Source organism: Biomphalaria glabrata, chromosome 2 (genome assembly GCF_947242115.1).
Source record: "Biomphalaria glabrata chromosome 2, xgBioGlab47.1, whole genome shotgun sequence".
NCBI classification, from domain to species: domain Eukaryota; kingdom Metazoa; phylum Mollusca; class Gastropoda; family Planorbidae; genus Biomphalaria; species Biomphalaria glabrata.
In genome coordinates this window covers 10,945,476-10,973,044 of record NC_074712.1, presented here as the reverse complement: position 1 = coordinate 10,973,044, position 27,569 = coordinate 10,945,476, and the positions used below count along the sequence as shown (strand labels likewise).

Genomic DNA, 27,569 nt, shown 5'->3' with positions numbered 1-27,569 from the left:
TACAAAATGTGAACCCAGGTCTGTCGTGTGTAAGTAGTCCATACGTGTCAAAGTAGGGCCGAGGTATTTTGTAACCGCTGGTACAGTGTTTGATCGCAAACCGTTCAATGTCAGCATTGATCACGTGACTGAGAATCGAAATCGATGGGTCGAACACATCAAGATGAGCTTTTGCGCATAGTTAAGACTCAGCAGATCGAGCACTTTGTAGGCTAGTAATTAGGCTAAAAACTGAAAGTGATGGGTTCATGACAGTGCCACTACACTACGTTGCTAATAGTCTGCTATGATAGACACGTGGATCTGGGTAGTCTTATTAGCTTTGTTTCTTAAGTTTTTTTTTTTTTTTTGTTAACCTTTTACTAGATCTAAATGAGATGTTTTTAAAGTGTTTTTTTTTTTTAAACTTACGACATCAATTTTTACAACCCATTTAGTATTTACATTTCTCCGCTATGCTTGAACCATTGAACAACGAAAGATCAGTGTCGTAACAAGTGGAGAAAATGTGGCGAAGGCAGTCTAATTCGAAACAAGAAAATACTAACAAGATGGCAATTCAAATTAAACCAGAGGATCGTATCTTTGAAAAAAAAAAACTTTTAAAAAATCCAGAGCCGCACAATTACTGCCATATAGATCAATACTTCAAGATTTATCTCCCTTTTTCTAAATAATAATAATAATAATAGTAATAATAATAATAATAATCGATATCGCCGTACCACTGTCTCATAATTTAAGAAAAACTGAGATAGAAAAACAAAGAAAATATGGGAACCTAGGCTTGGAGATTAAGCGTCTATGGAAATTGTCCAAAATAACAATATACCCCATTGTTATATCAACCGAGGGGATAATAACAACTGACCTCACAGACACCTTCAAGGCCCTTAACATTCCTAGGAACATCTTCGTTGCCTGTCAGAGGGCGGTACTGCTGCAGACCTGCCACATCACCAGAAAATTCCTCAGTGGAAACTGTTTAAGGGACTACGATGAATTTTGTTTCTCTTTAGCGAAACTCGACCCTAGCAGCGCCAGAGAATGACTACTCGTTCATTTCTAACATAATAATAATAACCAAGGGGATAATAACAACTGTCCTCAAAGATACCTTTAATGCCCTTAACATTCCTAAGAATATTCTCGTTGCCTGTCAGAGGGCGGTACTCCTGCAGACCTGCCACATCACCAGAAAATTCCTCAGTGGAAATTGTTAAAGGGACTACGATGAATTTTGTTTCTCTTTAGCAAAACCCGACCCTGGCAGCGCCAGATAATGACTACTCGCTCATTTCTAACATAATAATAATCTTTATTGTCCGTATGAAAATTTGTCTTACAATTTGTGCATTACACCAAACAAAGAACATTATAACTATTAGAAACCAAAATGTACATTCACACCAGACATTATACATTAATTAACACCAATTAATTGACTAAATTGGTTATTTTTTCTTTTTATTGATACATATACAGAGTTGCCAATGACAATGAATAATTGTGCAAAGTTTCAACTTGATTCGCGAATGGGAAGTGGGAGAAATAATGTGTACAGGATTTTTACCAGACAGAGGGAGTTAATATAAGCTTTGTAAAAAACAACAACAAAAAAACAACTATTGTAACTAAAAACAAAACACAATAACGAAGAAAGCATGGGCTACTCCCCCCCTGCTGCCCAGTTGTGCTCGTGCATTTACGTCACTGTCGAGACACACACAAACATACATACACTGACACTTATGATTCGCATTAACAGTGGCCTTCAAAAAAAATGTTACATACGAGTCTGTTAAAAGCGTATACACATTTGATAGCTAAAGAAACGTCCTTGCGGAAAACAAAGCTGCGCATGACGAAAAGAAAACTTAATAAATATAGACCCCCCTCCCCCCGACGGACAATATGGCTTTAATTGTCTCCATCTGGATTGGCGTTTGGGTTTGCGTGGTCACGTGACTACTTCGGCATCGGAGACAATGCCTTATTAGTGCATACCTAGACTGTATGTACGGCGGATGTCCGGGCAACACTTTTCTACCTTTAAGTTGCTCCGGGGGGACGGTACGAAATAGGCCAAATAGGGAAACAACTCGGAATGCCAGAATCCTCCTTGGGGTGTTCATTGTACGTATTTAACCAATTGGAATTTAGATAAAAAATATTTATTGAGTACATGTCATGATGTCGAATGTCAAAATGCAGGGGCCACTAAAAAGGACAAGCCCTCCACCCCAGCCCCAAAATCCCTAGCTACGCTACTGTAAACGGGTCACATTTTAATGATCCTCATAACATACTTGTTAGCCATGGCAGTGAATTAGTGTATCTGTAACAATGAAACAAATAAACGACCCCCTCTCTTTCTCTCTTATTCTCTTTCTGGAACCCACGTACATTATTATAATGCTAGCCCCCCCCCCCCCTTTTTTTTTCGCGGTATAAAATATTTAATCATAAAAATTGTTTCTTAGTTCATCGTTCATAGTTTTATAACTACAAAAGCAACATCTAAAAAGTAAAACTTGTTTTTATAGCGTTGTTTTCATCGCAACTCATTGCAGAGACAAATGTTTGAAAATGGAAACACAGGCCTTGTTAGTTGTTAAGGAAATAACAAATGGCCTGCGAGTTGCTGAGACAAAGGAAGAAATCATAAAATGGCTTACAATTATTAGAGCTTTATTTATTCCTGACAATCTGAAAAGTTATCATTCACCGATATTACATGGTTATGAATGTACAATGTTGTCGTCAATAAGTCAAGTGGTGACTTCACAATTTGCAAAAAGAATCTATGAACAGTTAATCGCGAAGTTTTCTTTAGAGTTCATTACTGAAGTAACAACAGATGTTTTCAACTCACTTATGATACCCATCTTCTTGGAAGGCCCACTCAGAGATTCTTTTATTGTTCTTTTTAATACAATAACAGATTCAGAAAAGTAGGTCTAATTTAAAAGTCTAAATTAACTAAATAATGCCTCACTAGAATTTAGAATCATGGTCTTTAGTCTACGTTAGACTCTACTTCTCTATGATAGTCTATGTCTATTAGTCTAGATCTTGCCATGAACTATATAGGCCTACTTATTTTTTTATATTAGATTTTACTATATTATAACTATATCAATGTTTTTTTTTTAAATGGTTGTAAACGTATTTCGGAAGTTATTTTAGTTTCTGAAGATAATTACATCCAAGCTGTTTTCACCAGAAGGATGTCCCTGCACTCAGTGGATAGCAGCTGGCAAAGTTCAAACCTGGGACCTTCTTTACCACCAAATGACAGTCCAGAGCACATACCATATGTACAGCCATCTAATATATTGTTTTATATAAATAGTTTTTATGGATTTCTACTTATATTAGAGTTACAATTTCAATTAGATCTAGATTTAGTTTGTGGTCTAGGTCTAGGGTGTCTCTTGCATTTAAAATGTTGGTGTTAAATATAGGCTTTGTGCTATATTTATTGGTTTTAAACATATTCTCTTTCAGGAACTATTTAAACTATGATATAATATTTAGAAACAAGAAGATAATTTTTATAATCTACACAGCTTCAGCATAAACATATAATTTATACAATTGTGCCCATAGATTTACCCAGCTGTTTTAAGTAACCTCTAGAGGCCTCTTATGATTCTCAATGCATTTTATTTTAATAAGGAAACCCCTCACACAAAATTATATTTCTCCTTACATACCCATACAAATAATTAAAGTGTGATTCATTTATGAAATAAATATAATTAAATATATATTAAAAAAGGCCAATTTCTATTCAAGAAATACTAGGTCAAGAAACATGTTAACAAAGTATTTAATATAAAAATTAATGTTATGAATAAAAATGAAATGGTGTATGAGTCTTTGGAATGTACTTACTATGGTACCAAGTAAAAAAAAATAAATGAAATAAAATTTGAGCTGTTTTGATCAATGACTTTTAACTATACATTTTTGTATTAAATAATATTGTAAATGTTTTCAACATCTTTAGTATAATACTAATTACATTTATTTTAATTATTATTTTGTTCCCCAGAAAAACTTTTGGCTTTTATAAATGTGTATCTGTTTTGGAGAAATTTATAAGTCAAAATATTTTAGCCCAGCTACTGAAAAATGAGAGTACAAGCTATGGGCAAACATATTCTCAAATTGTTGACATTGATGCAGAAATTCTTCTTGGATATCTCTCTTCTTTTTCAGAAAAAGTTGCAAACAAACTTCAACATGAAAACAGGTAAACCTGCAAAAAAAAATAAAATATATATATATATATACATATGGATACTAGAATACAGACTATAGCCAGCATGTGGATCTAATTAAGCTTTGGAAAAATAATTTTCAGGCCAATTCTGGCATTCTAGTTTTGTAAAAAAAAAAATTTTTTTGGGGGCATTATTACTGAAATCAATTTTTTTTTAATTAAATAAAGGAATTGGAAAATACAAGCATTGAATGTGCTAATTTAATTATAATATGCTGACATTGATGACTCTGTTCATGAAGTTTAGTTTGTTCATTGTCTTTCCAATACTGGTGCCAAGTGTTGGGGAACTTAGTAGACAGGGCAGAATTTAAATATATCTGGAGGCCATGGGGCAGGATTTTTGTGGAGCCCCATGCACTTTTTCGTAAGCTTTAAGAGAGATCCACTTATGAATAATAAAAACATCTCAAATTTTAGAAGAAAGTAATAGTGTATTTATACATTTAATCTCATTTTCCCTGTTAAAGAAAAATATTTAATATGTATATTTTAATTTTTAAAAAAGTGAATATTTTTTTAAATGTTAAAGCCCTTGGTAGAAGCACTACCGTAAATCCTTAGATGCATTTGCATATTGCAAGCTTGCTACAAGTGGACACTTCTTAATCATGACAGTGTTGAAAGCCAATGTAAGATTTAAAATGTTGGTGGTAAAAATGCGAAAAAAATGTTTAAAAAAACCCAACAAGTTAAAAGATATTAATTGGCTCGCCAAAATTCTGATATATTTTTATCTCTTTTATTTAGGCCCCTGGACAGAAGACCTGCCTGCCCTGCCTTAAATCTTGGCCTGCAGCCAGTAGATTTAAGTTTAGGTTAGAGATAGTAGGATATTAATATAAAGCAAGACAGAAAATGACATATTTTCTTTTGTTAAAAATAAACATTGTAAGTTTATGAAAGAGAGACTTCAGTTTTTGAGTGTCTGAATACTCAAGCAGCTGTGTACAACTTGATGGATCTTTAAGTCTTCGCAAATCATAACACAAGATGGTTTGGGCATTATAGAAGAATAGCTAGGAGTGAGATGGAGCTTAATTTATAGAACCTTTTCCCACTCTTTGTTTTAAAATAACAAAAATAGTTTTTGTGTGTGCTGTATTGTGTTTTTTCTCTTCATACAGTGACAAATTTCTACCACAGAACTATATTCCAACACTAGGTCTAGCCATCATAGACACATTACATTGGGCTCATGATCTGGTGGCAACTGGCCAAGATGTTTCTCTTTTGTTTGTTAGTTCTCTTGTTGGGAAATTGTGTTTGACAGGATTTGCAGGTGAAGTTTTTAAATAACATCTTTCGGTTATTAATTATTTTTCGTTTTGCTTAGAACTATTATCCAATTAAAATATTTGTCATTATCTACAACATATATACACTTAACATAGACAACGGCACCTGGTCATTACTTAGACCCAACCTATGACCGCAGCTATTTATCAAGGATTGGCCTCTAGTCACACAAGAAGTTGCAAAGGGAAAAGATCATCTCTTGAGATGTAAAATGCCAAAGATAGACACTGAATAAAAACTTTAAGGCTAAAAATTGTTAACATTTTTTTCTCCTCAGATGTTTTGCTTGACACCATTGTACCACTCTTGAGTATTAGAGTAAGGGCTGATTATATCTGGTGCCGGGTCTGCGAGCGGGTCTTTGCTGGTGTCCCAGATCGAAACTTAGAAGCTGTTGTTGTACCTTTATTAAAAAAACTCTCTTGGTAAATACACTGGTTGATTAAATGGTTATTTTATGTCTCTACCTCAGGACTTTAATACATTATTTTATTATTATTTGTATAAAAGTTCAAAATGTTTTTTTGGAAACTAAATTAATTGTTAGGCATATTGCTGCTGAAGATTTTGCTCTGCTTGCCATAATCTTAATCTAGGTCATAAGGAACATTATAATGACATTGGAAACAAATTATAGCTTTTACTTGTTTCAATTTTTTCTTCATTAAAACAGATTTTAATATAATTTTCTAGAAAATCCTTTATGTAATACAATATTAGTTAAAAAACCAACAACATTTAGTTTCAGAGTTGATGTATCATCACTTCTTATTTTAAAATAATAATAATGATCTTTTAATTTACAGGTTTGGCCTAGTTGATAAATTTTTGGGTGACTGTGTTGTCCATAACACTGGTGTTCAAATGCTGATCTGTACAAAACTTTTACTGTACAGATCTTTTCCTAAGCCTGTAAGTGATGGTTTATAGGATTATGTAATAACCAACTTTTTACGGCTCTTCAAATGTTCCTCAGATAGCTCTGCGCTCAATGGACTCAATTCTTCTAGTGGTGCCACGTTTCTTCTTCAAAAAGTACGGTCTGCTGGCTTTTTCTGTGTACAGACAAAAGGTTTGGAACTCACTCCCCATTGACCTGAGACAGACAACATGCTACACTACATTTAAGAAGAACATTAAGACCTACCTGTTTAAAAGTTTTTTACACTATTTTGTCATTTCAGCTCTCGTGTTTGTATGTTTGTAATGTTATCACAGCGCCTTGAACCTATATTTTGTCTGTTAACAGCGCTTTATAAATAAAATTATTATTATTATTATTACTTAAGAAGAACAATATATTGTATATTTAAAACACTCTAGATATCCATGTAGGTGGTTTATTTATAGTTTGAATTTATTTATTTTAAAATGAAGCATGCATTGAGTTATTTTAATTATTGTTTTTATTTTATTGTGATTATATTTTTGCTCTAACAAATAATACTCTTCATTTGTACATTTCATATTTCAGAAACAATTGTTACAAAATATCATTGGGTATCTGACCACTTTTCACACCAGGCGACACCTTTTTGTGGAGGTTATTAATCTCTTCTAATTTTTAAAAAATTACAAACAAACTTTTTTTTCTTGTTTTTTTATAAATGTTATGCTATTTTTTCGCTGTTAATTGTGTTACTTCCCTTTTGTTCCTCAAAGTTGGTGTTTCGATTGTTGACGGTATGGGGGGATAAGAGCTCAATGAAACATATTTCTGCTGAACAGCATCTGTACATAACCAGAGCGTTGGTGGTTTGCATCGGAGCATTGAAAGAGCAGGAGAAAAATACATTGAGAAGTGGTGAGCATCAGTTCTAAGAGTCCTGTCTTACATCATTGTAAAACTCTCTCTCTCCTTAGCATTTAGTAAGCGAGTGAATACCAACTAGTGCTATGGGAGACCTTAGGGGTCATCATCTTTAAGAGGAACTATTAGGAGTTATGTGAAAAAGGTTTATGTTACCATTGGTGGCTGAGTGGTAAAGTGCTTGGCTTCTGAACCAAGGATTTTCAGGTTTGAATCTCAATGAAGACTGGGATATTTAATTTTGGATATTTAGGGCACCTGTGAGACAATCCAACTCTAATGGGTACCTTACATTAGTAAGGGAAAGTAAAGGCAGTTGGTTGTTGTGCTGCCTACACGACACCCTCATCAACTGTCAGCCATAGAAACAGATGACATTTACATCATCTGCCCTCAAGGTCTGAAACTGGTACTTATGTTATAGTCAAATGAAATACCAATGTACTACTCTCTGATTATTAATTATGTTAGTAAAAGTTGCTTCTCAAATGTTGAGTTCAATTTTTATTGTAGCCTATTATTTTTAAAAAGTCTGTTGTGGTCAGCTTAATGACTAACTTAAGGATGTCCATTAGACCTTGGGGAAATGAGTGATATCTTTTCATTAGTGTACATATTTTTCAATAGCCACAAGCTTTACAGCTTATAGCATTGTTTCATTTTCCCTAGAAACAACATCAGAAATACTTAGACATGAAATTTGGCAAATGTATCTCCGATTAGCTGTACTCTAATCAGCCTATTACGCTCAGCCTTCCCTCTTTAATTATGAATTTGAACCACATAGCATTATATTGTGATATCCCTGACATTGTTCTATTGTCTCGTCTCCAGACTTGCTTCAAAATCTCATGCATGGTGTTCAAGCTCATCTAGAAAGTTCTGACCCTAACACCAGGACATTGGGTATGACAGTGGCCAAACTGTTGACCCAAACTGTTGACTCCAGTGGACCTCAGTTAGAGTATGACCTTGATTTGAACAACCCAGCAGTCAAAGATTTACTTAGCTACAGAGAGCTACCTGAAGATCCAGGCCCCACACTTGATGAAGAGTGAGAGTCTTTTTGAGCCCAGAGCTTAATTTTAAAATTATAATTTGAAATTTTATTCAGAGACTTAAACACAATTTAAAAATGATTTCTTATAGTTTTTATTCATTATTTCATTATATCTAGAAGTCTAATGAGCCAAACTGGTGAAATATCTAAGGAAAATGAACAATTGCTTCCAGAAAGTAATGAGAAACAAAAAGCTGAAGAGATCAATGATGACTCAGAGTTAGACAGGTATGTTGACATTTACATTTGTTAAGAAAAAAAAAAAACAACTTTCCCTTTATAATAATAATAGTCATTTATAACTGATAAGCTTTTGTAACAGGGCTGAGATTTTTGGTATAATTCTGAAAACAGTTTTTTCAAATTATATATACCAGTACTAGTATTTGATTCCCTAAATCTTGAACCTATTTTTTTAAAATCATTTTTTTTTAATTGTATCAGGAATAGTTTTGCCTATAGTTGATGTATAGTTTTCCTAAACTGGAGAAGTGACTTGAAATCATTTTGAAATTGGTGTGGTGAAAAGAAAAAGGTTGGCTTAGAAGACCATGAATAAAGCAAAGGAAGATAATTGATTAAAAAGTCTCCTATAACATCAAGACTTGTTTTGACCTATAACTTTATGAATTATATTGAGCCAATGGTGTAAAGCTGTAAATATAATATTTATTTAAATTAAAACCAACTCCCTCAGCTCCTCCATATTTTTGGGGTGAAAAGCTGTTTGAAAAATGCAAAGTAGTGACTCTCACATAGCTCTGCTAGTCAGATGTCTGTATTTGTAATCCTTATATTAAATTATGCTCCTAGTGCATGGGTGTATGATTTGATAAACCAAAGAATTGTTTTATAAATGTCCTTTAAAATTTTAGGTTGAAACTTTAATGAAAATATTTTTTTACTTTTTAATTGAGTAAAGAGCTATGACATATCATATATTAATAATTCAAATGCAACCACTGACCTCATAGTCATTGTCTGTTACTGGAGAATTTAGATTGAAATGTGCCTGTAATAATTAATGTGTCAAGTTTCAGAGCCATGTACAGAGAAATGACTACGCCTAACAAACTGGACAGTATTAACTTCCTTCCCCGCAAAGAACAACCTACAATCTTCCAACTAAGAACAGGACACACACCACTATTAAATTACCACCTGAACAAAATAAACTCCACACAACTACCCCTTTGCAGACACTGCGCCCACCCCTTTGAAACCATATCCTCTTTGAATGCCCCTCCCTGACCCACCTTAGGCAGACCCTACTTCCACTACAGCCCAACATAACCAACACCCTGTATGGCAGTGCTGAACAACTGAAGAAAACAGCACACTTTTTTTCCTTGGCACAGTCTGCAAAAGAGCTCACAGCTCAGCAGCAATAAAGCTGGCTAGAAGAAGAAAAAGAAGAATTTGTCAAGTTTACCGTTTCTGTAGCAATTGTGGTTTAACAGGGTGGGGTCGCTAGCTTGGGCTTGGGACTGGCAGATATTTTGACTAATTCAAAGTATTTCATTTTTCTCAGTGATGATGATTTAGAGCCTTATGACATGTCCAATGATAAAAAAGTAATGTCAACAGCACCTCCTAAATATGTTAGAGAATGCATGGAAGGTGAGTGCTATAGTGCTCTGAGGTGCTTGCTGTGAACAATTAGAGATAGATCATAGATAGATCTCAGGTCTGACTTATTAATGAAGACTTTGTTTTTTCATTATCTTTAGACTCATGACTTAAAAGCTTCGACATAAGGCTTGAAGATTTTAATGCTTTATTGGTTTACATGTTTTGGATTAAAGGGTTTTTGCATCTTAGACCAAACTCCCGCTAGATCGGGATGGCAGAGGGCAGAGTTTAAACCTAAATGAGTAACCCCTTTAAGTTAACTGTATTCTTTTGATCTGCTGCATACAAACAAAAAGAAAACATGCAAGTTTGTGCTTAAAACATTGGGCAAATATAAATTCTTTGTTTTTTAAAGAAACAAAAAGTGAATAAACTAATTAGCACTAAGAAAGTTAATGACAGTTGTTATTTAAAGTACATGTGAATTCTGCTTTTTCTTTAAAAATAGGAAATAAAATAAAAAACCAAAAGAAAAATGTTAGAGCATCATCTTTTTTTTTTGTTTTCTTCCTGCAAAGGTTTGATTTGTAGTTCAGATAATCCAGATAAGACAGAGCTATGTCTTCAGCATGCTGAGAGTCTGATTCGACAAAAGACTACAGACTTGGAGGAGGTACATTTCAAGTAGTAATTCTAGTTTTTCCTTTACTACCACCACTCAGTTCATCATCATCCGTCCCTTGACTTTCATCATAGAGGTGCTGTGACAGTTCCCATAACTTAATCCCTCCACTTTTCCCCGTCAGCAGCTGTTTTTAACAGCATGTCAAGAAAGAGGCTGGTCCATTCTTTTATGTTATCCAGCCAGCTTTAAAATAAGCATGGCAGTTAGCTCTTTTTTTTTTCTGAAATCATTTTTCTACTTACATTGTCGCTTTCATACAGGTTTTTCAATAAGTTAATCTTTCAACATTTACTCAATTTGAAATATCTTTATAATAGTTTATGTCATCTTTTAAAGTGATTAAATTTTTTAATGAATTTTAATTTTTAATGAAAGGCTTCACAATAAAACCATTTGACAATCATGAAATATCCAAATAAGAATTGCTTTTATTTAGGCTCATGTAGATGATGTACCATAGTAAAAAAAATATTTTCTGGACACGACTAGTATTCTACATTGAGAGGGTAAAAAGAAACCAAAAGTTGTTAGCTATTCATTCAATGTATATTTTTTACAATTCCTCAGATAGCTGTTGAGTTTGCCAAAATTCTTCTTCACTTAGAGAATACTCACAATTTTGATAAGTTCCTGTTAAACAGATTCTCTGCCTTGGTGGCATTGACTGTACATTGTCCACAAAAAGTAGGTCAGAGCTGCAAAGTAGTCTGTGCATTTCATGTTTATCTTTGGAAAATAGTCTTCTGGTGTGTTCTATGCCTCTTGAATGACCTGCTAAAAATTTTTTTTCTGTTAACTTCCCTAGGTCTCAGAATATTTGTCCTCTCAGTTTTATGAAAGAAATTACAATACACGACAACGAATGGATATTTTAGAGGTGATTAGTGTTTTTATTTATTTACTATGCATGTTTTAGTTTGAGACAGTAGCGGCTAGCCTGTGTCCATTGGTTGCCAACCTGTGTCCTATGCATAAAAAGTTGCGATCTATGGGGCATATGATGTAAAGGTCATCTGTTTCTGTGGCCCATGGTTAGCGATGGTGTCATGTGGCCTGCAACCAACCGCCTTTACTTTTCCCCTACTAATGTCAGTACCTATTAGAGCTGGGAGGTGCCCTAAAGATCCCAAAATTGAAAAATCCTAGTCCACCTGGATTTGAACCTGGAACCCCTTGGTTAGGCACTTTACCACTCGGCCACCACGTCTATCTTAGACATGAATAGGCAGATAATAGCTACATTTTTTAAATAAATAAAAGTTTAGAATTTCAACACTTTTTTCCTCACCAGAAACTAAATTTAGATTGAGAATAAATTATTTCACTGCTGGTTTCTATTTCAAAGGTTGGATGAGCCTGTAACAACTAATTGGACATTTGTTTTCTTCTTTGATGCTATTACTTTTAATATGTACTAAATTTTTTTTTGAAAAATATTCTTATGTTTTATTAAATGGGATGAAGTGCTCCATTTATTGTTGAAAACTCTTCATACATGTTTATTTTTACAAACTTTCAACAATACACGAAGGTTGGTTTTGCCAAATGTTTACTTTCCTCAATTTTCTAACATGTTACAAAACATTTTTTTAAAAGGCGATGAATAAAATATTTGTCAATCTTTGTTTTCTTGAAGGTATTAGCCAATGCTGCACAAGAACTGTCTCAGCCTGAGAAACAATCGCATGAGTAAGACTTTTTTTTTTCACTTGCAGTAATTTTACAATCTTAAATTGAATTGGTTTCAAAGTTTGGTAGATGTTTCCATTAGTGTTCTTTCCTTGCTCATGTTTAGATTAGTTGGTGAAATATTTGGCAGCTGATCTCAAGGTCTCAACTGTCAGTCAGGCTGGAGATGCTGTTCTTTTTTTTTTTCTAATTGGTTTTGGTGGCCTGGTCTGAGCTTAACCAGATCCAGCTGGAGTAAGCAAAGGCAGTTGGTTGTTATGGTGGCTACATCCCACAGTGAAAAATCAAGAGGGAATTTTAATCTGTTGTGAAGGCATTTTGTATGACAAATATTTATATTCCTTCTAAGCATGTTAATTCTATTTGCTTATAGCTAATTTTTTAAAATGTTTTTAAATTTAAAAGTATGACTAGGTCAGTAAAACATTGTTTAATTTTTTTTTTTGTTACTTTGCAACAATGGACACCACCAAAGGAAAATTAAGTATATATTTCTCTATGGTAAATTCCTTCTGTAAATATTAGGAATGAGGTTTTGACATTCAAGCATAGGTCTTTGTCACTTCAAAAATTTTGGCTTTTTTCCCATCTGTCTGTCACAGACTGATCTTAAACAAATGTGCTTTTGAAAATCTCATTTCACCATCTAAATTCATCTTCATCCTGGTTGAAATATGTGCATTTTAGTGTGAATATGACTGATCCCCTCAAGTAGTCTACAAATGAAACTTGTAAAAAAAAAATGTTATCCACTTTGTTGACATATTTCAGAAAGAAGCCATCACCTGTAATTGCTTCTAATTCTGGGCCTTCTGGCTGGAAGGAAGTGGTCCAGAAAAGAATTGAAAGCAACACTCGAAGGTTTGCCCACGGCCGGACAAAACCAGAGCCAGTCGCTACACTTAACAAATTTACACAGGTGGCTGGCCAGTTTTTCTACCCTCTTATGGCCAAAGCTGACAAAGCTCAAGCGTACTTAGACCTGTTGGGATCAGACTCAATTTTGTTGTTTCGTTTATTGTATACACTTGCCATCATTCTTCATTCTGCCATAAACCTGCCTGTAAGTTGAAGTATTGTACATGTTAAGTTTTGAAAGGTATTCATATTTTTGATATATAGATTATTTAAATACATTCAATATCATTCTTTTATTAGTCTTTTTTTCTTCTTTAGCTTCCTGCATTGTTAAATTCATCTCTTTTACCATTTCATAACATCATTTAATCCTGTGTGATAAAAATGATTTCATTGACTAACAAACAGCTTCTTCTGATTTTATTTGACAGTGCGCCAAGCAGATGGGACAAGCATTGTTAGAATTTACTTGGCCACTACGCTTTCATTCAGACAGGTGAGATTTGTCAGTGTATTTTGTGACTTAACTTGTGTTCATTATATATCCTACAAAAGATGATCTCCTCATGCAAATACAGACTTTCCCAAAGTAACATTTCTCCACTTCTCTGACAGCTCAGTGCGCCAGGCTGTGTTGATAGCAACAATCTCTGTTCTGCTGGCTGTACCAGCTCACTTTCTTATGACAGACCTACAGGCTGATATGACAGAGACCACAGCATGGTTAGAAGGTAATGTCTTTTGTATAAGCTGAGTTTTCAGAGGTTATCTCATCACTTAACATTATTTTCAGGGAATGTTGAAGGCATAAAAATCCCTCCAACAGGATCACTTGCCTGCTGTTGCATTGTATTTGGCAGATTGTTGGAGCAGCCGTTTATTAAATAAATGTAAAAGAATATAAAATGTTTTTTTCTTATACAGCTAAGTTTTATTCTCTATGGGATAGAATATTGCCATAGCTCCCTGGTGGCATATCTGTATCTCTAAGTATTTAACAAATTGTTCTCTAATGTCACTTGCCTAAAACTCATCAGTTTTGTCCTATGCACAACTACTTTGGTTCCAGATATATGTCTTCATAAATATCCTAACGTCTTCTAAGAACCTAAAAGAATGGAATATTCTATGTGGCTATGACTTTGGTGCAGTTAAAGTACAAGTGCCATAAGTGTGTGCCACAGTTACTTTTTAGCTGAGTGGATTCAGATGAGAGTTTAGATCCCTACTGTTAGTTCAACCCATTATTTTAAGGTTATCCATTTGTTCTGTCACTCAGCCAATGTCTCATCTTTAACTTTTATCTCAAAGTTTTTTTGTTTCTTTCCCCTCCCAGGAGTGATAGACCATGACCCAGATACTGAATGTCAAAAATGGGCCACCCAGGCTTTGTTGCTTCTCCGAGAACAAATAAGAAAAGAGTTTGAAAATTCTAGCAACTAAAGCAGTCATCACCAACTTGTGCTTCAAAATAACCATCATGACCTGGGATCTACTTGAAAAATTTACTAATGACAAATACAGATTGTAGATAAGACACTTTGGTTATTATTAAGTCTTTCTTGTAAATAAATTGTTGTTGCAGATTGTTGTCTTTGTTTCTATTTGTGTATTATATTATAATAATATTGTGAGAGATATAGATGCTCTCATTAGATCTTTCAAGGAAGGAATGTGGGATCAACACTCGTGACATCCTTGTGATGTGGATCTGGATTCTGGTGAGTCAGTGTTAAAAGCTACAAAGTTAAAAGGGTGCAGCCATCAGCAACAAAATAAGGGCAAAAGTAGACATCACTCTACCTGACTTAACATACGTGAGCCTTGTGTGCGGTCGGCTTTTCAAAGTAAAGATTAAACAACATGGCCATCTTTCTTCAAGTTCATAGAAAATGAGATTGTGCTTATCTTTAACCATAAAGGAGCTATAAATAATTTCATTTACTTTTAACATATAAGTACTTGACATGTTAAAATCTTTTTACATGTACATATTATTTCTCCCAATCTTGGATTAAGTTGAAACTGCACAATAATTCATTGATGATAAATATAAATAAACATGATTACAAAACAAAACAGTTAATCAACTTGTCGTAATAAGGTTTTTGTTTGGGATGTTAATATTTTAAATGTATTTGATACTGGTACCACACTGCTTTCATATGAACCTGGCAAAGCGGCTAAATGTGTCTGATGAAAGACACCAGGTGTCTAGGATGAAGACATTGTTCATTCTTGTTTTAGAACTGGACAAACAAAAAATTAACTTATTTTTGAACTAGATTGAATGTCAACAGAAGTTACACTCTGGACATTAAGGGGTCAAAAGCAGCAGAAAGTTTGGGTTGATATATCAAGTCCATCACAACTTAGAGCAGCGGTTCTCAACCTTTTTAGCTCCGCGACCCCCTAATAAAATTTTTCACTTGGCGGCGACCCTATCCCTAAATTTTCGATCATTAGTCTTAGTAAATGTGATTTAGCTAATCTTATGTAATTGTTGTCAAACTGTAGATTGCTGATATCCACGATGTTAATTCCATTGTTAGAGTCTGAACCTAGCAAGAGCTTTTGTTTGTGTCACATAAATGTGCGCTGCAATTACTTTCTTTATTGTGTGTTCATAATATTCATGTTGCATACATAAATGACAATTTAAAAGTATTGCTAAGCTTGGAAAACATACAGTCATTGACACAGTAAACTTAAGCTATACTATTGTGACAGTATTTTCAAACATGCCAAAGTTATTGCGAAGGTTCAGCTAGTTTTTTATTTCACTAGATTAAGAATTCACAACTTATGCATCAAGTTTATTTTCTGTATTTAGGCTTGATAACGTACAGTCTTTGACACAGTAAACTTAAGCTATAATATTGTTACGACAGTATTTTGAAACACGCTAAAGTTATTGCAAAGGTTGAGCTAGTTTTTATTTCACTACATTAAGAATTAATAAAACTTATGCATCAAGTTTAATTCTATTTAAGCTTGATAACGAACAGACAGAAAAACCATGATATACAGAGATATATTGTTGGAAATGGAAGAGGATGTCACTAAAAAATCTCAAATATAACAGAATGACTGCAAACAATAGATCTAGAATTCTGTAACTGACATTGAAGAGAAATATTTAGTTGCCTTGTTATTAATGTAATTCTTGTGGCAGTATCTTTGTTGCTAATATTTATATCGATGAATCATACAGTGAGTTACGATGCATTCTTATGGTGACTCATTCTGTACCAAATATTGAAATCCAGCAGCATCTGTGCAGACACCACAAATATTTTTCCAAGAGGTCTTTTACTTTTCCAAAAAAATAACTTTATTAATTACATTAAAAGTGCTGCATAGGTCAATTCAAGAAGTTTGCATAGAAACTAATCTTTATAATCGCTATTATGTATATATCTCCAGAAAACCAGTAATTGTGAACAATTTACGTCTGGATTCATCAATCTAGATGCTAAATATTGGAAATGGATAAGATACCATGTTTCCTGAGTTACCTTATTGATAATATCAGCAGGGGACATGTCATTTTTTTCATCTGAGTAGTATCATAGTTAATGAAATTACACTAAATTTAGTAAAGAATTCGACTCCAATCATAACTCGAGCAATGTCTTGGACCCTTGCAAAATTAACAGAAAGCCACCAAATAAATAGCTTTAAGGGCTTCTATGTTTTAATAATGCTAATTGCCACCTGAGTCAAGTCATGATTTCTTGACTTTATCAGCCTTCAAAACTAAAATTCATCCTTATCGGCAAAGGTCTGAGTTTTTTCTGGCCTCATACATATGGCAGAGAGAACTTCATTACAAAAGACGCATTTGTCAACCCCCCTTTTTAATTTATTTTATTGATTCCTGTCGATCGTTTCATAATTTGTGTGTACTAATAATGTATGTCCATTTACTTCCTTATTAGAAATGTATATGCATACCAAGCATGGTACAAATATGCTTACTACAACATGTTAAAAACTTATAAAAGAACTTCCTATGAAAAATATTAAAAAAAAAAAAAAAAAAAAAAAGAAAATTCCGGTAGTCTTAGGCAACCCCTGGCAAATGGTCATTCAACCTCCAAAGGGGTCACGACCCAAAGGTTGAGAACCCCTGACTTAGAGGCTAGATTACATATTCTTTCTATATAGGCTGGGCCAATTCACCCAGGATGCTTGCAAGTTCATACAGGCATAACTTAACAGGAGAACTAAACATCATAATGACTAATTTGAACTTGACATCGGCCTACAAAAGTTCTGATAGTTGATCTTTTTTTGGGCATCAAAACATTGGATAATTTTGTATTAGGAAGTAAATTGTTTTATTGTTGGCCACAACTGTATTCTTTTCAGCTAAAGTCAACACCACAGTATGAGGTTATTACAAATTGATTTAATGCAAGTTTGTAACAGAAGATAGAAGGAAGAGTTAAAACACACATTAAATGTCAAAAGTTAGTTAATAATTACAAGTGTTCAAAGGAGGGGGCTAACAGCATTCAGAACTAGAACATGTTTAACTATTGGTCACAAAGTGTTATAAAATGGACTAATGATTGGTAATTGGTACACACACATACATACTGTCCTCTAGCTGATCTAGGTACACAATAAAACCCTTTGAACAGTTGTAACTACATCATGCAGATAATAGTTTTAAAAAATATGAGGTGACCATGTCAAAACTAAAAGAACTTTGATACCTCAAACCCAGCAAATAATAATTGTATATAACACCAAGCAGATAGAGACATTACAAATACCAATATCAGTGCAAGCATTGGGTTAGAAAATACCCCAGACAAATCTCTATTAAGTGAAGTAGTTTTTTTTGTTTCCTAAGTTTCAGATGTTCCTTTAGAAATTGAAATAATTGCCTCCTAGTTTAAACAGTGGCCAGGGCTGACACTCACGCCTAACAGTCCCAAAGCGCAAACCCCACGGCCCGGCCACCACCCTAGGTTTGTTGTAAGTTCAAGGTAGGTAACGTAAATGTATCCCTTTCAGACTATGGGGGTAGATGTTTTGAAGCCGTGCTTGGTTATTAAAGAGTGCTTTTAAAAAAAATTCCTAGAACAACTTAAACTGATAAAAATGGACCTATGGTGCAATATGAAACGTATTGAGTTAGTACATACAAAATACTTTCCTTTTAATTCTCCAAAAAGGATACTTTACACTGAGATTCAATTATCATGTTTTGAGCTAAACAGATCTCATAATAAGTAAAGAGAACTTTCCATTCAATTTATATCTAATTGCCATATATATATATATAATCTTATAATATTACAATATGCATCTACTACTAGAATATAATGTATACAGAATGGTGCCAATATCAAGATAACACAGATATCTAAATGGTTGAAATATAGATTAGCATATTTGGTCTGAAAAAGTATATTGGTGAATTATCAACTAATAAAAATATTTGTTCAAATTAAAACAATTATTAAGTTCTATAAAAAAAAACACCTAATACTTATAGAGGTGTCTAAGTAAATAAAAATTGTTTTAAAAAATCATTACGGATTTCATAATAAAATCTTATTGGAATTATAATTATGTTACCTGAGGGCTAGAAGAAGGTTGAATACTAGTTGTAGGATCATTGACATTTTTTGAGTTGGCAACACTTACACTATTTCTTTGAAAAGAATAAGATTTTATTTTTCCCTAATTAATGAAACAAAAAAAAAACCCAATCTTTTCATTAATGGTGATAAAATGTATTTATATTAAACCTGCTAAGTAATTTCCCTTTTGTGCATAGATAATTAAGCAGTACACAAGGAAGGAAATGTTTATAATTAGATAAAATGTTTATAATTAGATAAAATGTTTATAATTAGATAAAAGAACACAAAATTACCTAAAATTAAGACTTGTGCCTAGCTGCCTTAACTGTGCATACAAAATGGAATCAAACAAGATTTTGTATCTTTGTGACTACAATTCAAAGAAATGTTCTTCTCTGAAAGAGAAATTGTAACTTGTTCTAGTTTTATTAAGCTGCGGTTCATGCATTTTCTTGGGTTGGAAGAAGTAACTACTAACATCAATAGGAGCTCTGTTGTAAGAAAATCTGAAGAGACTTTCTCATACAAAGTAAATTTGAGTCTTTTGAAATAGTGCAAACAAAATGTAAATGGAATAAAGAGTTTGAGCTTCTTTTTTCTTTTACAACAGCTAAAGTTGTGAGTCTTGTTCCTGAGACAACTCAGAAGTAAACTGTATCAGGTTCAATGACTGCATAATTACATCTTTGAAAGTAATCTTAATTAATATAAACAAAATCTCAATAAAATAAGAAATATTTTACATTGCAAATCTGTTAAAGATTAAAACCATCAAGAATTCTTTGATTAAAAAAAAGGTATCTTTACAGAACTCCATATATTTTCATGAGCCATGATGTGACATCATTTAAAATACATACAAAAAAAACAAAAAAAAAAAAAAGACAGAATTGAAACTTAAGAACAGCTAACAAAAATATTGAAACAAAAAAAATAAATTCCCATTCACCCCCCCCCCAAAAAAAAAAAGGCCATAAAATATACATGTTGAGTATTTGAATTGAAAAATATAAGGTCTCACATTTCAAAATTGCTTAACTAATACAATGACACTGAACAACTTTGTTTTCCAAATGAAAAACCAACAAAACATTGCAATAAATGAAGTCTGCCACATTTGATGTTCGCATTTTAAGAAAATTTCTTTTAATCTCTCATTTTTCTCAGTGAATGTATAAGCTGAATAAAACAGTGACAAACAAATAAGATGAATTGTATATATGGCATGGGTTAAACAGAAATGAGTACAGTCATTAATGTTATGTACATTAAGAAATTGTCAAACTGCATCTTTAGCAAGCTCTTGTCGAGTTTTTTCTCTTCCTCTACAGACGTTTCCCATAAAGGTCGAGTATCATGCGCCCACCATGACCTTGTTCATGTGCCCACCATGACCTTGTTCAGAATAAAAATAACTTGAATAGGAAGTGGACAACATGTCAGAAACTAAAAAAATAATTCTATTTATTTGAAACTAGTTATGTGTAAAACACTGCACTCATCCTTAATCTTCGGAATTGAAGACATTGCTATTGATGAGAAATATTTTGATTATTCACAAGATTTTTATTGTGTTTATTTACAAAATAAAATTACTGTATTTCTTTGTATCTCCTAGTTAGTGGGCAAATCTCTTTATCTTGTAGAGCAAAATGAAATGCAAATTATATTTTTTCCAGTTACATCCCCTTTAGAGTGGGTGCCCAGTAAGAGTTAAGTGTCACCAACATATTAAACAGGCTCTTCAAATTCTGACTCCAGCTGAAATGTGTTTGCTAAGCGCCTAAAGGTAGTACAAAAATCATTTCCTAGATACTCCACTACAACCTCCTCAGCCCACCCACAGGTTCATGAAAGACATTGGACCACAGTGCAATGAGTATGCTATTGCATACATGAGCCGCAATACAATAGCAAAGCAAAAAATTGACCATAAGAGATAATGACAGAATTGACCATTAGAGAGAAAGACAGAATTGACCAGAGGAGAGAAAGACAGAATTGACCATAACAGACAAGGGCTGATGATGTAAAACGAAAGTAACAAGTTAAATCCTCACCAGTTGCCATTACATCCTATTCCATCTGGCAATGTGTTGTCGACAGTTGGGACAAGTATGGATGACATCTTGGCATCCGTCCAAACAGAAAGGAATCAAACAGCAGCCAAGATCACACCTGGAGACATTATAAAGCCACACAAGAATTAACAAGCAAAAATATCATCCCAAGCAAATGGCCAAAAAGGTATTACAGTTGAATCTAGTTAATAGCACAAGCTGCTTAAATGAACCAAATCTGAAAGTACCAGAACAAATCCTTTTATACAGATAAGTGGAACAGCCAGTTATTAGGACCAAAAAATGTCCAATCAACTGGGTTTGACTGCAGTCTTACTTAAATGAGGAAATACAATGCAGTAGATTAAAATAAGATTATTTTAAAAATAAAAAAATTAGATTCATTTGATGCAAAAGATTTTGTTAAAATAATTACTTACTTTTCTTTTAATTTTAAAAAAGGTGCATTTCAAAAACGAATGAAAAACACATTGCAATTAAAGTGAAGCCAAATAAGTATCTTATCTTATCTTATATAATACAGACGTTACTTCAAAAAAGAAGATGATTACGTCCTACGCGTCATGCATTTAGTCATGCATATTAACCAATGACTTAAATTCTGCCAAGTCACTGGTTTTCCTGGCTAGCTCAGGCAACCCATTCCATGCTCTAATAGCACTAGGGAAGAAGGAGTATTTGTACAAATTTGTCCTAGCATATGGGACGAGGAATGTGCCTTTATCTTTGTGTCTTTCAGAGTATTTTATTAAATTTTGTTTTTGTATTTGAAGATTATGGTTCAGTGTTTTATGTATGATTGCTACTTTACTTTTGAGCCTTCTGTCCTGAAGGCTTTCTAAATTTAGTGATTTTACTAAAGGTGTTACTCTAGTCAAATGTGAATATTCGTTTGTTATGAATCTCACTGCTCTATTTTGTGTCTGTTCCAGTTTCTTAAGTATTCTTTAAACAACTCAATTAAAAAAGATGAATGTCTACAGTTTGAAAGAGCCCTGTTAGGAAACATAAGTATGGCCATTGTGTTATCCAGAATTCTATAAAAATAACTATATTTTGACACCAAACAGAGTTGAGCAGAATTTTATCATCTTTGTTAGCTTTTGAGATACTAGTGCCTGGGGGGAGGTCGTATTAGTATGATCAACTGGTTTTGTTCTTTTTCAAACAGAAGAAGAATTAGTAATACATCTGTATATTTACATGGATGCTTATTTTAATAAGGGGTTATATTCTATTCATAGCAGAATTTATTATGTTCCCTGATAACTTTAATGAGCTTTATACAGAAAGTCTAGTACCCTGATAAAAAAAAAAATATAGAAATGATACCTAATCAAACACATGTACATACCCAACTACACAAAGGATGATGCAGATAACCCAGGTAAATGTGCCACTTTCAAAGTGAGTAGCAGTGACAATGTCAGCATGGCAGTGGGGGCAATTGGTTCGAACTGGAACAGCGTTGAATGTCTGTACAACCACAACAGGAGCTTGAGGCTGGGTGACAACGACAGTGTTCATATGAGACTGGGTTGACTGAGATGGATAGCCGGCCTGGGGAGGGTAAGGTTGCCCTGGAGGTGGATAACCTCCTGGCTGCCCTGGAGGTGGATAGCCACCTGGCTGTCCAGGAGGTGGGTACATTCCAGCAGGAGGAGGGTAGTAGCCAGCCTGTGGGGGTGGATATCCTTCAGTTGTTGGATATGGAGGTGCACCATAGTTTGCGCCACCTAATTAAAGAAAAAATATATGATATATCTATAATTAAGAAACAGTTACATGTTTTTTGAAGTCTTAAAAAAAAAGTTTTGATAGGTATGAATTGAAATATTTTGTAAAAATGAGTTACAATGAAACATTGTGTCTGTGTGGTTACAGCACTTGGCATAAGTCCAGATTTTGTGTCATTAGAACTTTATTCAAGAATTGAAACTTTATGAAATCATTCAGTTCTAATATAAATTGGACATTTTTTGGGTAAAAATAAAGGTAGGTAAATGCTGGCGGGTCCTGCAACTCTGCTTCACCAGCCTCTTTGGGATTTAGAGATCTCAAAGTAATGAAGTCATTTAGTTAAAGAAATACAATGTTAAAAAAAAATATTTTGTAATGTCTAATATTGTGGACAGAGTTTCCTGTGACTCTACTAAGTGGGCTATATCTGACCTCATCAATGCAAGCAACGGAGCCCATTTCACCTGCAAGGGGTGGTTGACAACCCCTCCCCTCCCCTCCCACAAAATAACCCTACAAGAATGATGGTACATACGCCTTCACGAGATAAATAGTACATTTACCACTATTTCTGCAGTAATAAAACAATATATATAAATATATATAAATATATATTTATCACTGTAGTAGACACTTTTACATTATATGGATGTATGAAAACGCGTTGTGAAGCTCTTCAAAATCGACACTGGCAACTGGGAAGAGGGGGCACTGGACAGATCCATATGGAGAGAGAGCATAAAGGAAGGGTCACAGATTGCAGATGTCATACACAACAGAAGCAGAAAGAAGGGTGAAAATGCAACGGCGCCTGGTGGTTATATATGCCCAACCTGTGATCGCAGCTGTGTATCAAGGATTGGCCTCTTTAGTCACACAAGAAGTTGCAACAGGAAAAGATCGTCTCTCGGGTTGTTATTGAATTGAGAATCCACTTATATGTGTAATTTAAAGAGGTTCTATAAAGAAGTTAGAAGAGAACACAGATTTCTTCAGCGTGTTATCAGGTCATTTGTATAATCTCCGGCAAGATGATTCTGCTTGAATCATAACAATAATTAATATAAGAAGAAATACCAAGTAATAAATAAACAGAAATCATCACACCTGTCAAGTGCTTTTTTGATGTCTATGAAGTTACAGTTTCTTTTGGTGTTGATGGCATTTGACATTAACAGTCTGATGTAAAATATTTATTGAATATTTCAGTGCTATTATAAAGTTTGAATGTTTCAACACTATTCTAAGGTTTGAATATTTACTGCTATTGTAAAGTTTGAATGATTCACTGCTATTATTAAGTTTAAATGTTTAACTGTTATTATAAAGTTTGTTTCACCACTATTATAAAGTTTCAATGTTTTATTGTTAATATAAAGTTTGAATGTTTCACCACTACTATTGAAATTGCAATGTTTTATTGTTAATAGTCGATTTCAATGTTTCAATGCTATTACAAAGTTTGAATGCTTTACTGCTATTATAAAGTTTGAATGCTTTACTGCTATTATAAAGTTTAAATGTTTTTATTGCTGTTTATTGGTTTGAATCTTTCACTGCTATTATAAAGTTTGAATGTTTCACCACTATATTAAGTTTCAATGTTTTACTACTACTATAAATTTTGAAAATCTAGATGTCTATGCCTGGTTTAGATTTTTTTTTTAAAGAAAAAAAAGGTTCATAGACTAAAAGAATATTGCATTCCAACAGTACTGAAATGTTAATATTACCTCATTATTTGTTGTGAAAAGTACTTGAAAGGATTTGATGTAATAAAATGAAATTTTTAGTGTCTACTTTTAACAGCAAGAAGTCTGTTAATTAATTGTCTAAGTAATTTATCTCTCTGTGAGAACAGAACACTGGCAGATCAAACTTAAGACGGATTACAGTTGTTTTGTTTTACATTTTAGTTGTTCAAAAGCCAACAAAATCTTATAGACAAAAACTTGTATTTATGGCAAGTGAACAAAAAAATCCAATAAAGGCAATCAGTCACTAACATTTACCAGCAAGTTATTTTTTTAGATGTAATTTTGCTAGCATGCCTGCAATCTTGCATCCATGGAGCTATAATACAGTGCTATTCAAAACAGCTACCCACAATACATATTAAAGCAGATGATCAGTTCCATTAGACTTTTTTGCAGGGAAGAAACCTGTTAATCTGGACACCAGGACGAAAAAGGTAGGGCCCCTCTGGTTTAATATAATACAGTAATGGTAAAGGTTGAAAAGTGAAATGTCAATGTCAAAATAAATTAACACTGAGTAAATGTATCACTGTAGCTAACTGATTTTAAAATATGGCAAAATAATACAAACCTTTTTGCTCAGGTTCTCCAGGATATGGGGGTGGTGGTGGATTCTGGGACATCTCTTCACTCTATTAAACATTTAAATGAAACAAATAAGTTAATATTAAAAAAACAAGCAAACCAGAAGTGAATACAAAATGTTCATTCACAATGTGAACTAGCAGACTACCACAAAAATACAAAAAACTCAATCCGTTCAAATGTCTAAGTTGCCCAAGTCATAGATGGGATAAAAATTTGTGAACTGAAAGAGTAAAGAAAAAGAGCAAGTAAGATGAGAACATAACAGAAACTAAGAAAAAAACAACAACACTGGTAACGATTTTTAATATTTTACTAAAATTTGTCAAGAGCCAAGACAACACAAAAAAATTGTATCATTATAAAATCTATCTATAATGACACATAAAAAAATATAGAGAAATAATTTAGATTCACAGTACTGAAATGTAGATTTATGACTTTGTTTTGATTACATACATAAAATTGGTCTACATTCCCTAAAGCATCAATCAGAATTATTATTATAGTTGGCAGCAAAAAATAACTAATTTTATTTTTTTTTGTTTCATTTTTGTATCAGTAACCAACCTAGTCCATCTGGCAAAAATTGTCCGCTTATTGCCACGATAGCAACTGGCGGCTTGTAAATACATAACCTCATTCCATAGATAACCCATAAATCTAAGTGTCATAACATTTAAGTCATAAATGATAAGTATAAGCAGGTGAGAGATATCCTTGCTAAATCTAGCTCTTATAATGTCATGTGCAAAATCTAGAATCTAAATATATATTCTATAAAAGACTAATATAATAGTCTATACTGTATCAGTGTATGTATCACTGTAAATACTAATTATAGATCTTTCCTTCAATTAATTGGCCATACAGGAGTCATTTAGGGATGCGGAGGTCTTCCATTCTGCAGACGTTTTCTGCCTATCGCAGTTGCGACTGCATCAGGATTTGTGTGGATGCTTTGCAGACCCGCACTTTGAAGAACTTCAGTATCTGGTATTTTTTCTTGCCATTTGACATTCAGTATTTTTCTTAGACATGTCATGACAAGCAGACAGACAGAGAGAGAATGAGAGAGATAAAGACAGACAGGGAGACAAAAAGGCTACACAGAGAGGGGAGAGAGAAAAAAAAATGGTTTAAATATTCTCATTTTCGTTACTGTTTGATTTTGAAAAAGGTCTATCTATGTTCTTTTGTTGCAATAGCAATCTTCCTCATTATTCAGTAAAAGAGTCAAGAAAGAGAACATGTTATGGAAACATATGGGGTGGCAGTATAGAACATTAGTTACATTTCAAATAAATCTAGATATAGATCTAGAACTGTATTTATTTTTGTACAACCTATCCATAGCTAGATCTAGAGCTACATCTGACAATGACAAAGTTAGCTTCATTATTTAGTTGGCAGCATATATTTCTATTGCCAAAATTAGATTTTGGTCAGGATATGACAACAATGAATGTCGCGAAAAATACTTCATGACGCAAACCTTCATGATTACCAAAAAGAAGTCATCATTGAACCATGATGGACGAAGTCTATTATATAATAATTATAGATCTAGTGTATAGTATACACATTACTAAGTCAGTAAGTCATGTTAGTATTGAGTAACATTGAACCTCTCTTACTAGAATTATTATTAGATCTAGTCACTAGTCAGGTGACTAGTCTATTCTAGAATATATATAGAGATGATACATCTATTCTATTATTTCTATTATTAAGACGTATTAAGTATTAAATAATGATAATCTGCTACTCTAACTCTAATAGAGTTATAATTAGATATAGTATTCTAGTATAATAGTCTAAATAGTCTACTCCTTGAGTAGAATTAGAATGCCTAGAACTTAGATCTACAATCTAATGTTACTTTATCATACTTTATGTTACCTATATGTAAAAGTAGAATATTAGTAGATATACTATAGTGTACCTATAGTATAGTTACATAGTAGATCTACTAGTTACTAGGACTATTAGTAGTAGTTTAGTTACAGTAGACTGAGTAGTAGGTGACAGTAGGCCTGAGTAGGTCTAGAATAATCTAGCAGCTAGCATAATCTAATTTAGAAAAGAATCTTTTAGATCTACTTAGCTTTTTAAGTTAACTTATAATGAACTTAGTATACTGACTTAGTATAGATCTAGTCTATAGATTAGAATTAGATCTAGATTATTCTAGATTGTAGACTTAACTCTACTACTCTACTTACTTCTAAAGTTTAACTTTAAACTTACTTTATATTTATACTTACCTTCCTTGAACTTGAACGGATGAAAAACTGAAAAAAAGATTCCAATTAATTAACTAATTTGTATAATCTAGATACGGCTCTGGATCAAAATTCAATCAATGTTATATTCTAGTTGTAGATCCTAGTTCTAAATCTAGATGGTATGAGATAATGGTAGTGAGGACTGGAAATGGAATTCTGAATTCTAGGATCTTAGGATGGTCGTCAGTCTAGATTCTCGATCTCTAAAGTTGTGCAAATAAGAAAAAAAAATCAACAGGAAGTATGAATAG

General features: G+C 33.3%; 2 protein-coding genes across 2 annotated transcripts; one reads left to right on the top strand and one right to left on the bottom strand.

Annotated features, from left to right (window-relative positions):
- The first annotated feature begins 2,522 nt into the window (after positions 1–2,522).
- On the top strand, positions 2,523–14,850 carry LOC106071168 (telomere length regulation protein TEL2 homolog). Its single transcript, XM_056019100.1, has 18 exons — positions 2,523–2,954; positions 4,061–4,261; positions 5,419–5,573; positions 5,868–6,015; positions 6,397–6,502; positions 7,065–7,133; positions 7,253–7,394; positions 8,235–8,454; positions 8,578–8,688; positions 9,992–10,080; positions 10,611–10,705; positions 11,285–11,401; positions 11,523–11,594; positions 12,354–12,406; positions 13,178–13,469; positions 13,696–13,760; positions 13,880–13,995; positions 14,601–14,850. Exons 1-18 carry the CDS (start codon positions 2,590–2,592, stop codon positions 14,705–14,707), a joined length of 2,523 nt encoding a protein of 840 aa, XP_055875075.1. The 5' UTR covers positions 2,523–2,589; the 3' UTR covers positions 14,708–14,850.
- A 2,808-nt stretch (positions 14,851–17,658) lies between these two features.
- LOC106073289 (cell death-inducing p53-target protein 1-like) lies at positions 17,659–27,556 on the bottom strand. The gene is made up of 5 exons (XM_056019098.1): positions 27,298–27,556; positions 25,017–25,077; positions 22,303–22,684; positions 20,928–21,045; positions 17,659–20,262 (listed from the first exon to the last, which is right to left on the bottom strand). Exons 2-4 carry the CDS (start codon positions 25,066–25,068, stop codon positions 20,937–20,939), a joined length of 543 nt encoding a protein of 180 aa, XP_055875073.1. The 5' UTR covers positions 25,069–25,077; positions 27,298–27,556; the 3' UTR covers positions 17,659–20,262; positions 20,928–20,936.
- Between the last annotated feature and the right edge of the window lie 13 nt (positions 27,557–27,569).

What these genes read in the sequence shown, in the direction of transcription:
- LOC106071168 (XM_056019100.1), top strand. Translation starts at nt 2,590, where the DNA reads ATGGAAACACAGGCCTTGTTAGTTGTTAAGGAAATAACAAATGGCCTG. An exon ending in GTGTTTGACAGGATTTGCAG is followed by an intron (nt 5,574 to 5,867) that starts GTGAAGTTTTTA and finishes TTTTCTCCTCAG; the next exon opens with ATGTTTTGCTTGACACCATT. An exon ending in GATGACTCAGAGTTAGACAG is followed by an intron (nt 8,689 to 9,991) that starts GTATGTTGACAT and finishes CATTTTTCTCAG; the next exon opens with TGATGATGATTTAGAGCCTT.
- LOC106073289 (XM_056019098.1), bottom strand. Translation starts at nt 25,068, where the DNA reads ATGTCCCAGAATCCACCACCACCCCCATATCCTGGAGAACCTGAGCAA. An exon ending in TGGAGAACCTGAGCAAAAAG is followed by an intron (nt 22,685 to 25,016) that starts GTTTGTATTATT and finishes TTCTTTAATTAG; the next exon opens with GTGGCGCAAACTATGGTGCA. An exon ending in ATCATCCTTTGTGTAGTTGG is followed by an intron (nt 21,046 to 22,302) that starts GTATGTACATGT and finishes TAATGTCTCCAG; the next exon opens with GTGTGATCTTGGCTGCTGTT.